This window comes from Schistocerca nitens, chromosome 2 (genome assembly GCF_023898315.1).
Source record: "Schistocerca nitens isolate TAMUIC-IGC-003100 chromosome 2, iqSchNite1.1, whole genome shotgun sequence".
Lineage (NCBI taxonomy): Eukaryota > Metazoa > Arthropoda > Insecta > Orthoptera > Acrididae > Schistocerca > Schistocerca nitens.
Window position 1 is genome coordinate 837018660 of NC_064615.1, and position 13416 is coordinate 837032075.

At 43.8% G+C, this 13416-nt stretch overlaps 1 protein-coding gene across 1 annotated transcript in view; it reads right to left on the reverse strand.

The window, feature by feature from the left end:
• The window catches only part of LOC126235377 (uncharacterized), a 47167-nt gene extending 45869 nt beyond the window's left edge, over positions 1-1298 (reverse strand). Inside the window, exon 1 of the mRNA XM_049944100.1 lies at positions 1017-1298. Coding sequence (XP_049800057.1) covers positions 1017-1298 — 282 coding nt within the window. The remainder of the gene's footprint in view (positions 1-1016) is intronic.
• Between the last annotated feature and the right edge of the window lie 12118 nt (positions 1299-13416).

Consider the following 13416-nt stretch of genomic DNA (forward strand, 5'->3'; position numbering starts at 1 on the left):
GAAATCCAATGATCGTGCCTTTTTGGACGTGAGATAAATCTCTCCATTTTCACGTTCCCCCGACAAGTTTTATGCACCCTCCACAGCTACTGCTGCCATCTGCCGTCTGTGAATGGTTGTTTCACGTTGAAGTCGAACATCGGCGGTGGTCACATTTATGTGACGGGACTACATATATTCATTAACGAAAAGTTAGATAGCTCGCCATTAAGCTGATATACAGTATAATGGTGTAGGTAACGAAATATTCAACTTTTTTTATCGACGTTGCAACACAGCTACGACGAAGAGTCCCATGACCAATTTAGAACGAGACATCACGGCAAAATGATGCAAGAAACCTCAATACCAGAGGCTGTTTCTGTTTGCAGTTCTTAAGGGACCAAACTGCAGAGGTCATCGGTCCCTAGACTCACACACTGCTTAAACTAACAAACTAATCTACGCTAAGAACAACACACACACACCCATGTCTGAGGGAGGAATCGAACTTTCGGCGGGAGGGGCCTCGCAGTCAGCGACATGGCGCCTCCAACTGCGTGGCCACTTCGCGCGGCAATACCAGAGGCCAGTTAGGTATTGTTCTGTAATAGCTGTTGCCGTGATACCTCGTTCCAAATTGGTCATGGGATTCTTCATCGTAGCTGTGTTGCAATGTCGATAAAAAAATGAATTATGCTGACACTATAGAATCCAGTCCTCGGGTGTCCTGAAAAGCTTAGAATATCGCTGACAGCGGGGAAACTGGGCCACCGAGGCAGTGATGGCATGACTGTTAAACGACCACACGTCACATCTCGGTTCTGTTGTACTTATGGGAGAGAGAGAATTACCGATTCAAAATCTACTAACAAAGACCGAGTAAATACTGCTTATTTCAGAGAAGCAGTATGAGTCACCGTCTATGCTGGTCGCAGTAATGCGATGTGTCGTTAGGCTGTCATAGCCAGGCACTGTCTCCTCTGTTGGACTTCCAGGCATGCTTACATCTGAATACTGCTATCATGATGCTTTACAGCCGGAGGGCCATCTAAAGAGTGACCACCGTCCACTGGAGGAAGCCTACTGATAGGAGGGTGTCCGCAGTTCATTTCTGTGCCATCTGGCTGCTGAGCTGTTACAGCCTTGTGCAGGCAGTCTCTATTGCTGCTTGACAGTTCAGTATGGGCAAGAGCACTGATGACGCCGTCCACGATGAGGTCTTTGGCCTGTGCCACCCTAAGACGGCGGCAACACGCCAGCAGGCACAAGCGTCCTTCCCGAAAGCTGCCAGAGTCAGTCTCCTGACTCTGCGTCATTCCTACTCATCACCTTGCTGCAGCCGTTCCCAGGATGGGGAGCTGAACGCCGTACTATCAGCTGGAAGTATGGCTCCACCACCAGGTAGACGTCATTCACCACTTATCTTTACAATGAATACTAACTGCAAAACTGAGGTAGAACGCAGAGCAGCTGTCGTGTGATAGACTGCTGGTGCTTATTGGCAGGTTAACCAGCATTCTCTGCGTCCACCAGTGGGCTCTGGACAGTGCGACGAGTCATCAAGCAGACTACCAGTTTTCTGCGTGTTCCCATACTTGGACACGTTGAAAATCAATCTACTTAATGAATCCCACTTGCCGACAGGACACAGTTTACATTGTGGATGTATCCTAATGTAGTCGTTGTTTGCACGGGATTCACTGGGACCAGAGACGTGTCTAGCATCGTTTTTTTACAACAAAACACTGTGGAAAGCTAGTAACTTTAACCTATTACCAATCTACCACTACCGGCTGCAAAAGTGCCAACGTGGTTTGCGAATAGCTGCGTGGTCTGGAGGGTATTTGTGTGCCAACTGAAGTTACATCTTAATTCCACTTACGAATATACCATGTAATCAGCAATCACTAACCTGGAATCGTACTGATTTGATTTCATTAGAGTAGAAAGACCTTTATGAGTAGTATGAGAACCTTTGTTTGTTCCTTACTAGATACGAAAGCTTCAGAACTTAATGTCCCAGTTGTTATGTGTCCTTTTCCCTCCAACGCTTAGCATTGGAAAACTGGGTGTGATGCATTCTCCCGTTCCTCAGCACATAATCCGTACTTAGGGATTTCTTCCTCTTTACCCAACGTGAGTAGGTGTTTCTGAAAGTTCCCATGGCCATTTGTAAATCACATAAGTTTAATCTGTCTCCTGCTCATGTCCAGGATTACAAAACTTCTCTTCAAATATGACTACAGCATCATTAGTTCCCATGTTTATTTTTTTGGAGCACAGTCCAATATTCTATAGTATTTTGCAACGATGTTTGATTCATTTCCAGGGGCTGTTGGAGCATTCAGAGCTGCTTGGCTGTCTGAACAAATGTAGATGCTTCGATCCTTTCAGCAGTTATTACCATTCTCTGCCGTGCACTCTCCGATAGCGGATATAACCGTCTGGAATACTGTGGCCAGTTTCCGTTAGAGAGAGACTGCTTCCTCTAGTTAGGTCACTATTCTGTACACTCCGGCCCCAGCGCCTTCATTGTGATCCATCCATCAGTAAACCAGACTATGTCCCCTGAACAGCTGCAAAACCTCAGGTGTGTAAGTGACAAACTCATTCTGAGTTAGTCATAAATCAGGTGGACCGATGAGACTCACTCCTGAATTTAATCTTTATTGCCTCTATAATTTATTTAATCCCTAGCGGTGAATCTGAAGGTAGGCTACTGACGCAATACTTATTTCCGAAAGGGAATGGATATGACATTAAACTCAATTTCAAGACATTTGGAAAATTAAAGTACTGAAAACAATTATGTAAATATCACTGTTACAATGACATACTTTCCGATGAGGATAGCAAAACTAAAACTGTGGGTTGACAGAGTTACTGAATGAGGTGGAGTTGTCTAGAAGATCTATCTGGCGCTATGAAATGTATTGTAACCTGAATATATGGCTATCACAGTAACAGTTCAGCCGCGCGAAGTGGCTGCGTAGTTAGAATTGCGCGGCTCCTCAAGTCGGAGGTTGGAGTGCTCCCTCGGGCATGTGTGTGTGTGTGTGTGTGTGTGTGTGTGTGTGTGTGTGTGTGTGTGTGTGTGTGTGTGTTGAACTTAGCGTCAGTCAGTGTAAGTAGTGTGTAACTCTAGGGACCGATTACCGCAGCAGTTTGGTCCCTTAGAAATTCACACACATTTGAACATTTGAACAGCAACCGTTTACCTGCAAGAACCTGAGAATCTCAGAGATCAGAAGATGCACTGATGAATATGAGACAGTGAAACTATCACAAATTTGAACTACAATCTTTAACATATATTAATAAGCCAGAGCTTTGAGAAACACGTAGTATAATCTTCTATGAAATATGTGCAGTGTGGACTATTGCGAATCTGCTGCAATTTCTGAACCTCAAGTAGGTCAGAGCTGATAATTTTTTCAAGATTTTAGCAAAGCCAGATGGTGTCTACTTACACAAGTATTTATTTAAAGTGCTCCTAGCACCTACCATTTACAGAGTTCCGTTCTCTGGAACGTAAGCTTTCATCTCAGCCGTCCCGCAGACCATGCTATGAACTGCACACTCACTATTCAACAAAGCGATTTTCACCCCTCATTTCGAGGCAGCTACATCTGTATCACTCCTCCCTATAGTTCTGTTGAAGGCGGTGGGCCGTGGCTCCTCATGGCTCGTTGTGCTGGGCCTTACAAGAAGTCTGATGTCTCATATTCACAACACTTCTCGCTGACACAACCAGTACCACGTTAGATTACAGAAGAATAAGAAGAGATGAATGAAATCAGCTCATTCAATCACGGTGCTCCTATGACTACCGGTGAACTAATTCAGCTGTCACCTAGTAGCGTTATTAAAGGCAAATTACTGTAAAGAGATGTGCAGAAGGGCTTGCCACCTTTCATGATATCGTGGTTCATTCTGTTACTTGTCCCTTCTTCATATCTGCACCGAAAGGCTTACTGAGGCCGCTGAAAGTTATTGTGTGGTTAGCCGGAATATAAGACCATTCCTGTATTTACCATATTCACTACAATGGTGTGCGTTTCTGGATATATTGAAGGCATCCAGTTACTCACAGTTTTTGACCTCTATGCCTTGCTGCATTGTAGCCCAAAGGTGTAACGGGGACATCTTACCATGGTATCCATCCCAGCAGTGGGTGTGTTGCTTATTCACCTGTTACATCTGAGCGGACCAGTTCTGCGCTTTGCCAAATTCCTCAGCTGGCACTTTCTCTTCATTACACCATACATTATCATAAGTCTTACTATTATTTATATGAGGGGGTCCATGGTAGTATCGCATCTAAGTTTACTCTAGATGCTTACTATCCTTTCATCGAGGACCTTGAGATTCCAGTGTGTATGCTGAATATGCTTTCTCGTAAGTGGTGCTATCACAGCTTCGTGTAGTTGTCTATATTGTCTTGAAAATGTTTTCTAACTAAAACGGAATTAATGAGATAATGTTTCAAATTATTATGTAACTGTAACATTATGACTTAATTTGAAATAATGATAAATATAATCAAAGGAATAATGCGAAATACAACGAAACAATTAGACATCTCTAGTGAGATATGGTCATTAGCGAGCTCTCTTACTCCTTTGTCTCATTAGGTTTTATGCCTTAACACCGGGAGAAGTGTAAAATTGACTGAATAAATTCATTTTTAAGCCAATCAATAATTTTTATTTAATAAATTGTGGGAACATGGGACATGTTCATCATCTACGTCTGTGTGTAGCATCTGAATTTCGGGATGAGATTGTGTAATGAGATTCCTCGTGCGTACCTACTGAATGTTTCTTCTGTATTGGAAGTAAGTTTTAATCTGAATGTGTGGCTATTGTGTGATTCCATGCAGCCGAACATTTGAGGATATGTGTTTCAATATTGCCCATAATTATGTGATTTTCGTGGAGGTATCATTTGCGTACTGTTTTATTTTGTTCCTAAGGCATAGGGAATTTCAGTAGGTAGCTTTCATATCAAATGCCGTCTTGACATACTTTATTTCGACTGTAAGAATTGTATTGTATTGTATTGTATTTTAACCGTGGACCTAGAAACGACGGAGGCTCCGTACCCGCCGTAGCCGCAGTGGGGTCTACGACGACTACCGCAGTTCACTTCACCCCTCAGACGCCCCATACGAAACCCAGGGTTATTGTGCGGTTCGACCTCCGGTGGACCCCCCAGGGAACGTCTCACACCAGACGAGTGTAACCCCTATGTTTGCGTGGTAGAGTAATGGTGGTGTACGCTTACGTGGAGAGCTTGTTTGCGCAGCAATCGCCGACATAGTGTAGCTGAGACGGAATAAGGGGAACCAGGCCGCATTCGCCGAGGCAGATGGAAAACCGGGCGGATTCGTGCCGGGGACCAGGCGCTCCTTCTCGCCCGGAAAGCCGTGCGTTAGACAGCACGGCCAACCAAGTGGGCGACTGTAAGGATTGTTACGTCACACAATATCTCTGTTCTGGCGTGTGCCACATGTCAGGATGGAGCTTGTACACTGCGTTATCATTTACTAGGAGTTACTGCACACCGTAACTTTTTTCAGTGTACTGTTTCAACGAATGACGCACTACCGGCAAAAACTCAAGTCGTTGGTCACATCCTCTTGTTCCAGATGGGTGTTATGACGCATCACGCCTGGTCTGGTCCTCCTGCCTCTGGCCGCTATTTCTCCCATTTCCTCCGATGGTCAGCAGATGGTGTCACTTTGGAATCACAACTTGTCTTCCCTTCATGGGAACAACCTTCGGGGCAGCTTGGCCGACCTCCTCCAGGTCCTCTCCAAGGCGAGGTGATCGTTTTAGTTAGCTTACGTTTTGGGCACTTTTTTTAGTCGTCGTCATTTAAGTGATGATCCCCCACCACTTTGTGCTTATTGTCCCCAGCCTTTGACGATTCACCATTTCCTGGCGGAACGCCCTTGTTTTAATGACTTACTTTCTAATTTATGTTTTACTTCCGAGTTATCGCCTGTTTTAGCGAACGACGCGCGGGCTGTCGACCGCGTTTTACTTTTTATCCGTCTTAGAAGTATGGCGAAGGATATTGTCTCTATGGTGTCTTTTATGGAAGTTTCTCTAAGAGAAAGTTGTCTTTCTTTCCTTTTATTAGGCTTAACGTGTAGTCGCTTTTAACTCATTTTTCGTCTTCTTGTTCTACGGTTCTGACATGGGCGTGTATGGCCTTAGTTGGTTTTGCGCCCTAAAACAAAATAAAACAAAAACAAAGCGAGTGGTCAGGTGCCAGATAATTAAATCAGAAACACAGGAGAGTTTTACGAAGTTAGGAGCGTTATCAGTTATTTGCTTTGATTAAATAAGGGTTGAGTAAGTCAGTTGAATTTCATGATTGTATCCTTAGCATTTCCGCTGGGCCTTGGTGGTTAACTATTACATTTTTGGTTACGACAATGTATTTCGTTACTCACACTTGTGTAACATGTAATATTATGACCTGGATTTGTATGTTCAGTAGAACCAGACTTGAGATTCATATCAGGACTTCTTTGGAGATAAAATTCAACATGCCATTTTTAACGGAACTAAACGGAAGGTAACTTCAGGAGCCCTCCAAAAGCCGTAAATGTTTGAAATACGTACACAGAAACTCGTAGATAACGTCGGCAGGCCCGTGAAGCTGTTCACAGATGATGCTGTTGTCTATAGGAAGACTGCAGCGCCTGAAGACTTTTCAGGATTGCAAAATAATCTGTGGAGGAGCGATGATTCATACAGAGGCTGGAGTCTGACAGAACGCAAATAAATGTGACGTATTGTGCGTAAATAGGGGAAGAGATCCATTACTTTCCGTATACTCTCTGGCGATAAATCACTATGTAAGCTGTGTGTGCCGTAAAAAGAAGTGAACTATTCCCAGAAGTAACTTTCAAAACGGCATCTTTAACAGTGGTGCGCTCCAAGCAGACAGCTGTCATTGAGTTTCTTTTGGCGGAAAACTAGAGCATTGTGGATATTCATAGACGCTTGAAGAATGTCTACAGAGACCCAGCAGTAAACAAAAGCACTGTGATTCATTGGGCGTGGTACCTGTCATTATCGTAACAAGGTCGCGCGAACGTGTCCGATCACCCGTGATCCGATCGCCCGCTTACATCCGTGACTCCTGCAGTATTGAAACTTGCGGACACTCTCACTGGAGGTGATCGACGTTTCACAAATCAACCACCTCGCTGCTCAGCTGGACGTCTCTGTTGGTAGTGCTTCACTTGTTGGGGTACTTAAAGGTGTGTCTCCGTTGGGTCCCTCCTCGCCTATTAGAAGAACGTAAAGAGCACGGAGGAGGATATTCGCGAAATCACTTTTGTGTTACGAGGCTGATCGTGACACTTTTTTGTCGAACATCGTCACAGGCGATGAAACATTGGTTCATAGTTCGAACCGAAACAAAAATGCAAGAAGTAGTTCGAAGCCGTACTTTTAGCAGGTAAAATCATGGCGACTGCCTTCCAGGACTTCAAAGAAGCTGTTCTGTTTGATTGCCTCTCTCATGGTGCAATAACCAGGTTTTCAGTGTATTGTGATACCCTAAGGAAATTGAAGGAACGACCTATGACAAAGGGCGAGTCTCTCACAAGTCCGCGCACCCGAGAGGCGCCCAGAAAACTTCATTGGACTGTCCTCCCTCATCAACCCCCGGATCTCGTACATTCCGACTTTCATTCGTTTGGCCTGATGAGGGATGCACTCTGTGGGAAGCAGTAGGTTGATGATGGGCAGATTATTGAAGCAACAAGACGTTTTCTCCGACGTAGATCAGTAGAGTGTTACCATGCGGCCATACAGATCCTCCGAGTAAAGTGGCGTAAGGCCGTCAATTGAACGGAAGTTATACTGAAAGACAGGATTTTTTAGTCAAAAGAGTGGGGAAAAATATGGTGTATTGTGGTGCCGAATAAAACCAACATGCTTTCAGCAATAATGTTTTTCGTTACTTACTGAACGGGCCTCGTAGTATACAGAGAGAAAATATTTATTACTAATGTTTTTCGAGTGAAATTCAATACGTGGTGATATTGAAAATATTCACGGGCTGTGGTTGTAATAAACAAGTTTGAGCAATACGGCGGACATGCAACATGACATTGTATGACGAAAAATTAACAAAGAAATTACTATTTGGACATAAATAATTTAGAAAAAAATTATATAGGAGGACGTCCTGAAAAGTAATTCACAAGATTTTTTAATGTTAAAATTCTTAAAGCTTTGTAAATAAAACAAACTTTGTTAACAATCTACATCTTTATTTTTCATATCTACATATTGGTACGCCCTGCTAAACCCTCAGGACAGGACAGGTAGTTTAAATTGTGGAAAGGGACCAAAATAAGCGGCTGTCAGTTACACTCGAACATCCAACTTTATTTGATCAAACATTACAAGAGCCAAGAAAATTAAAGAAAACACAACATTAATTTTTAGAACTTAATAGCCGGCTGAATACGCCGTACAATCTCATGCCTTAAGGGCAAGACCATTTTAATTTAAAATCGGCTGAAAGCCAATAACTTAAAACTCAAACCAAAATCAGAAATTTTAAAGGTAGAAGGACTTATCTTAAATCAGTTCTTTCAATTAGGCTGAAGGCCCAAACAGTCTTACGCCTTAAAGGCAAAACAACCTTAATTTAAAAATCGGCTAGAAGCCATACAAATACTAACAACAAGAACAAATAAGAAAAGGCAGTACACCCATCGGCGCTGAGAAGTTTCCGAGGCGAGACAGGCAGTCGACCCAACCATTCTCGATCCAACGACAACGCAACCGACACAGTCAACGGACCCACCGAGAAGATAACTTCCGCTCCACCCTACCAGCACACAACAAGGAGCTCAATGAAACAACGTAGAAGGTATTGGCGCCCACAACGAATTATACATTGAGCTGTCAACCTACTCACCGTGTCGGACAGCGACAACACGATGACGAAAATACACTGCCTGAATTTACGTCAACGGCCAGGGCAGCTAACCGGAACGTCAAAAGGCAGAAGATTCCGTTGATGCACTTCAATTCAAAATACCCAAGTACAGTTAAACTCCACCGGAGGGTGGCTAAAATTTCCCAACTTGAGAACACACGTTGTTGCTCGCGGGAATGTCCTAACAGCCGACAACGAAAACAAAACGACACAATGTGAATAGTAGTGACTTACTGGAAGATTAACCCAGCTTTCGTGTCCAGGATCGGTGAGCCACGGACCCTGTAGCAATGGGAACAGCACCACACACTCTGACCGGGAGTGGACACCGACAGCGGCCTCGGCCAAACTACGTGCCGCGGAGATATCCTCGCTGCTGCACGCCAACCGACCAACTCCCAGGCCCAGAAACTGTGAAAAAAATGGTTCAAATGGCTCTGAGCACTATGGGACTTAACATCTTAGGTCATCAGTCCCCTAGAACTTAGAACTACTTAAACCTAACTAACCTAAGGACATCACACACATCCATGCCCGAGGCAGGATTCGAACCTGCGACCGTAGCAGTCCCGCGGTTCCGGACTGAAGCACCTAGAACCGAACTGTGAAAGGACAAAGTATACGTCGTCCGATGAGACGACCAACCAAACGACCAATCAATGGTCGACCCGCTCCAATCTCCCTCTGGCTGACAGTTCATGTGTGTCGCCAGCAGTTGGCGAGCACTGGCTATCGGCGCCCTGTCCCTGATTTCATTGCTGCTGCTGCGTCCCGACTGAACTGCTGGTCCGTCTCCAATTGACTGCCAGACACACAACGACCCGGAAATACTATCGGTCGCTCCAGAGATGGTACGACAGTGCACTTCTCGATACGCGCTGCTGCTGCCGCTCACGGGCAAGTAAGGCAGGAAGTTAGTGACGCCAGTAAATGGAATGAGAAAATGAGGTGGCAGTACAGTAATAGATGATGACAAACAATAAATGGCATGAACACGAGCCTTGCATATATGTCTCAAGGTTGTCGTTCTAGCGACAAAGACATTTCTCCCGACGAGAGGCCAGCTGTATGGCCTAAACACGCTCTCGTGATATGCCACATTTACCTGAGATCTTTGTCTATGTTATCCGACGATTCTGTCTGATAAGTTCATCAACCCGATTCCGACGAGTCTCGTCGGGTGCTGCACGCCGTTGTTCTCTCCTAGCTCTAACGCACACGTTCAGATCAGCACCGCCGTTCCCTCCACTACGAACACGAACAACCCAACTCGCACATTACTGATATCGATACAGTCATCACCGTACACAGCTTTCATTATTCTATAGATTTCAATTGGACATACGTTTACTGCGGTTAGAAACTCGATTACAGAACGCTGTTCCTCACACGCCGACGTAGTTACGTTACACATCCCCACGCGCTGCAGTTAGGAGTCCTGTAGCAACAAAGTGGTGCAAGTTGCGTCAGCGAAGCGGGAAAGTTAACCAAGGATGCATGACATGCATGGAGAACAGAACAAAAAGTTCAGAGGTATACTTTTCACCACGTCGTCGTATATGTGATTAAATATTAAAGGAATTATCGCATTATTACGTTCTCGATAAGGCGCTTTTAACAAAGCAGCAACTGTCATAAGTCAAGAAATGATCACAACTCTGCGTCTGCACTACTGCGGTCTGCAATGATAGTATTCTTCACTATAATCAGCTTCCAATTACAGAAAACCGAGCAAACTACGAGTTTTCATTTTGCCATGCATATGAATACCGCGACGTGTCTGAAAGCTTAATAATCGCTAGTAAACTGTGCAGAAATGTAGTAAGCGGTCCCGAAGTAACGTAACCACTTCACTGTGGGAAATAACTGAAACTGTCTCACCCATTTCTTTCATAATTGTGGATTCTCCACATTTGCACTTTCAACTACACGTAATAGCAGCTGTAGTGTAACGACGTATAGTTTTGTATAAATGATTTTCTTTTGACATATGACCATGCGCAGACTTCGTCACCTACGTCAGTTACAACACACTTCAAAATTATTTAAATTCTTTTTAAATTGTCTCTGAATGGTTCTTGAACGAAACTGTAAAACATCATCATTTGAGTCGTATGCGCAGAATTACGTCACTCAGTCCAATTGTTTTGCGCAAACTTTTTTCAATTTAGATGTCGTTTGTTTCTTCTCAGAAATTATATTAATGCAAGTTATCTGATTTAATAAATATTAGAACCACATTGAATAAACTTTCAGGACTCAAACTCGCGATGAACGTTGTCAAAAATTAATAATCTTGTCAAATAAATCAGTAATGCTTCTTCCTTAATATAATTCTTCATAAATAAATTCTCGGAACACGTATTTAAACTTTTGTAGTATGCACTAGTTTATTATCTTCCTATATACTACATATAGAGGTGAACCTGAGCCTCGACGAGATAGGACTGAACATAGGACTGACTTTCTATAACGTCATTGTTGTAGAAACATTACAAATTCTTATTTTTTCAGTATTTTAGAAGCACGACGCAACAACTCGGTTTCAGGATCTTCTGTTGCTCTTTGGCTGTCGACCCGCGACGTATAGTGGCCAGCAATTTTCTCCCTGGTCCCGGCAGTGAAGATGCTGTCTCCGTTCGTTGCGCCGCCCTCTCCGTACATGAAACATAAAAAATAAATACAAAACTTTAGATATTTCACAACATTTACAAATATTACAAAAATACATAAACAAAAAACTAAATTAAACTTATATTCACCTGCAAACTGGGCTGACACGGGTAGATGGGTGACGCTTCAATTTCGCGTCCCACTACACAGCCGAAAAAATAACGCACACGTGCCAATAGGATTTGCGCTCTGAGGGTTCTGAACTTACTTAACTATGTATATACTTAGTAAATCTGTAAGTTTTGGTGAGTTTACGAGTGTCAAAATATGTGAGATGATTTACTGTATCTTTTGATTACATTGACGTAGTAAAATTTCTTACACCACCAAACGATCGTAGACCCTAGTATTAGGCATAAATTTCAACTTGATATTTGTAGCCATTCCTGCGAGAAAAGGTTATTACCAGCCGGCCGTATCTTTTGGTTGCATTAACTTAGATACTTAAATTTAACTTAAATTTTTTACAGGATCAAGGAACCGTAGACGTTAGTACTCGTAATTGGCACATACACTATGTGATAAAAAGTATCGGGATACCCTCAAAAACATACGGTTTTGATATTAGGTGCATTGTGCTGCCATCTGCTGTCAGGTAATCCATATCAGCTACCTCAGTAGTCGTTAGAGATCATGAGTGGGCAGAATGGGGTGCTCCGCGGAACTCACGGACTTTGAACGTGTTCAGGTGATTGGGTGTCACTTGCGTCACACGTCTGCACGTGACATCATTAGGTCCACTGTTTCCGATGTGATAGTGAAGTCGGAACATGAAGGGACACGTACAGAACAAATGCATACAGGCCGACCTCGTCTGTTGACTGACATAGACCGCCGACAGTTGAAGAGGGTTATAATGTGTAAAAGCCAGACATGTATCCAGACCTTCACACAGGAATTTCAAACTGCATCAGGATACACTGCAAGTACTATACTATAATAGCTAGGCGGGAGATCAGAAAACTTGGATTTCATGTTCGAAAGGCTGCTCATAAGCAACACATCACGCCTGTAAATGCCAAACGACGACTCACTTAGTGTAAGGAGCGTAAACGTTGGACGATTGAACAGTGGAAAAACATTGTGTGGAGTGATGACTCACAGTACACAATTTGACGATCAGATAGCCGGCTGTCGGACAGCGAATGCCCATGAACGCCATCTGCCAGCGTGTGTAGTGCCAACAGTAAACTCGGAGGCGGTGGTGTTACGGTCTGGTCGTGTTTTTCATGGAGGGCGCTTTCACCCCTTGTTTTCCGTGGCACTATCACAGCACAGGCCTGCATTGATGTTTTAACTAACATTTTGCTTCCCACTGTTGAAGAGCAATTCGGGGATCTCGATTGCATCTTTCAACACCTGTTCATAGTGCACGGCCTGTGGCGGAGTGGTTACACGACAATAACATCCCTGTAATGGAGTGACCTACACAGAGTCCTGACCTGAATCCTATAGCACACCTTTGGGATGTTTTGGAACGCCGACTTCGTGCCAGGCCTCACCGACCGTCATCAATACCTGTCCTCAGCGCAGCACTCCGTGAAGAATGGACTGCCATTCCCAAGAAATCTTCCAACACCTGGTTTACCTTAAGCTGCGAGGATAGAAGTTGTCATCAAGGCTAAGGGTGAGCCAACACAATACTGAATTCCAGTAGTACCGATGGAGGGCGATACGAACGAAGTCATTTTCAGCCAGGTGTCCGGATACTTCTGATCACATAGTGTATTTCAAACTCGATATCTCTAGCCTTGTTTGAGAAAAACGGGTCTTAACATACAGAGA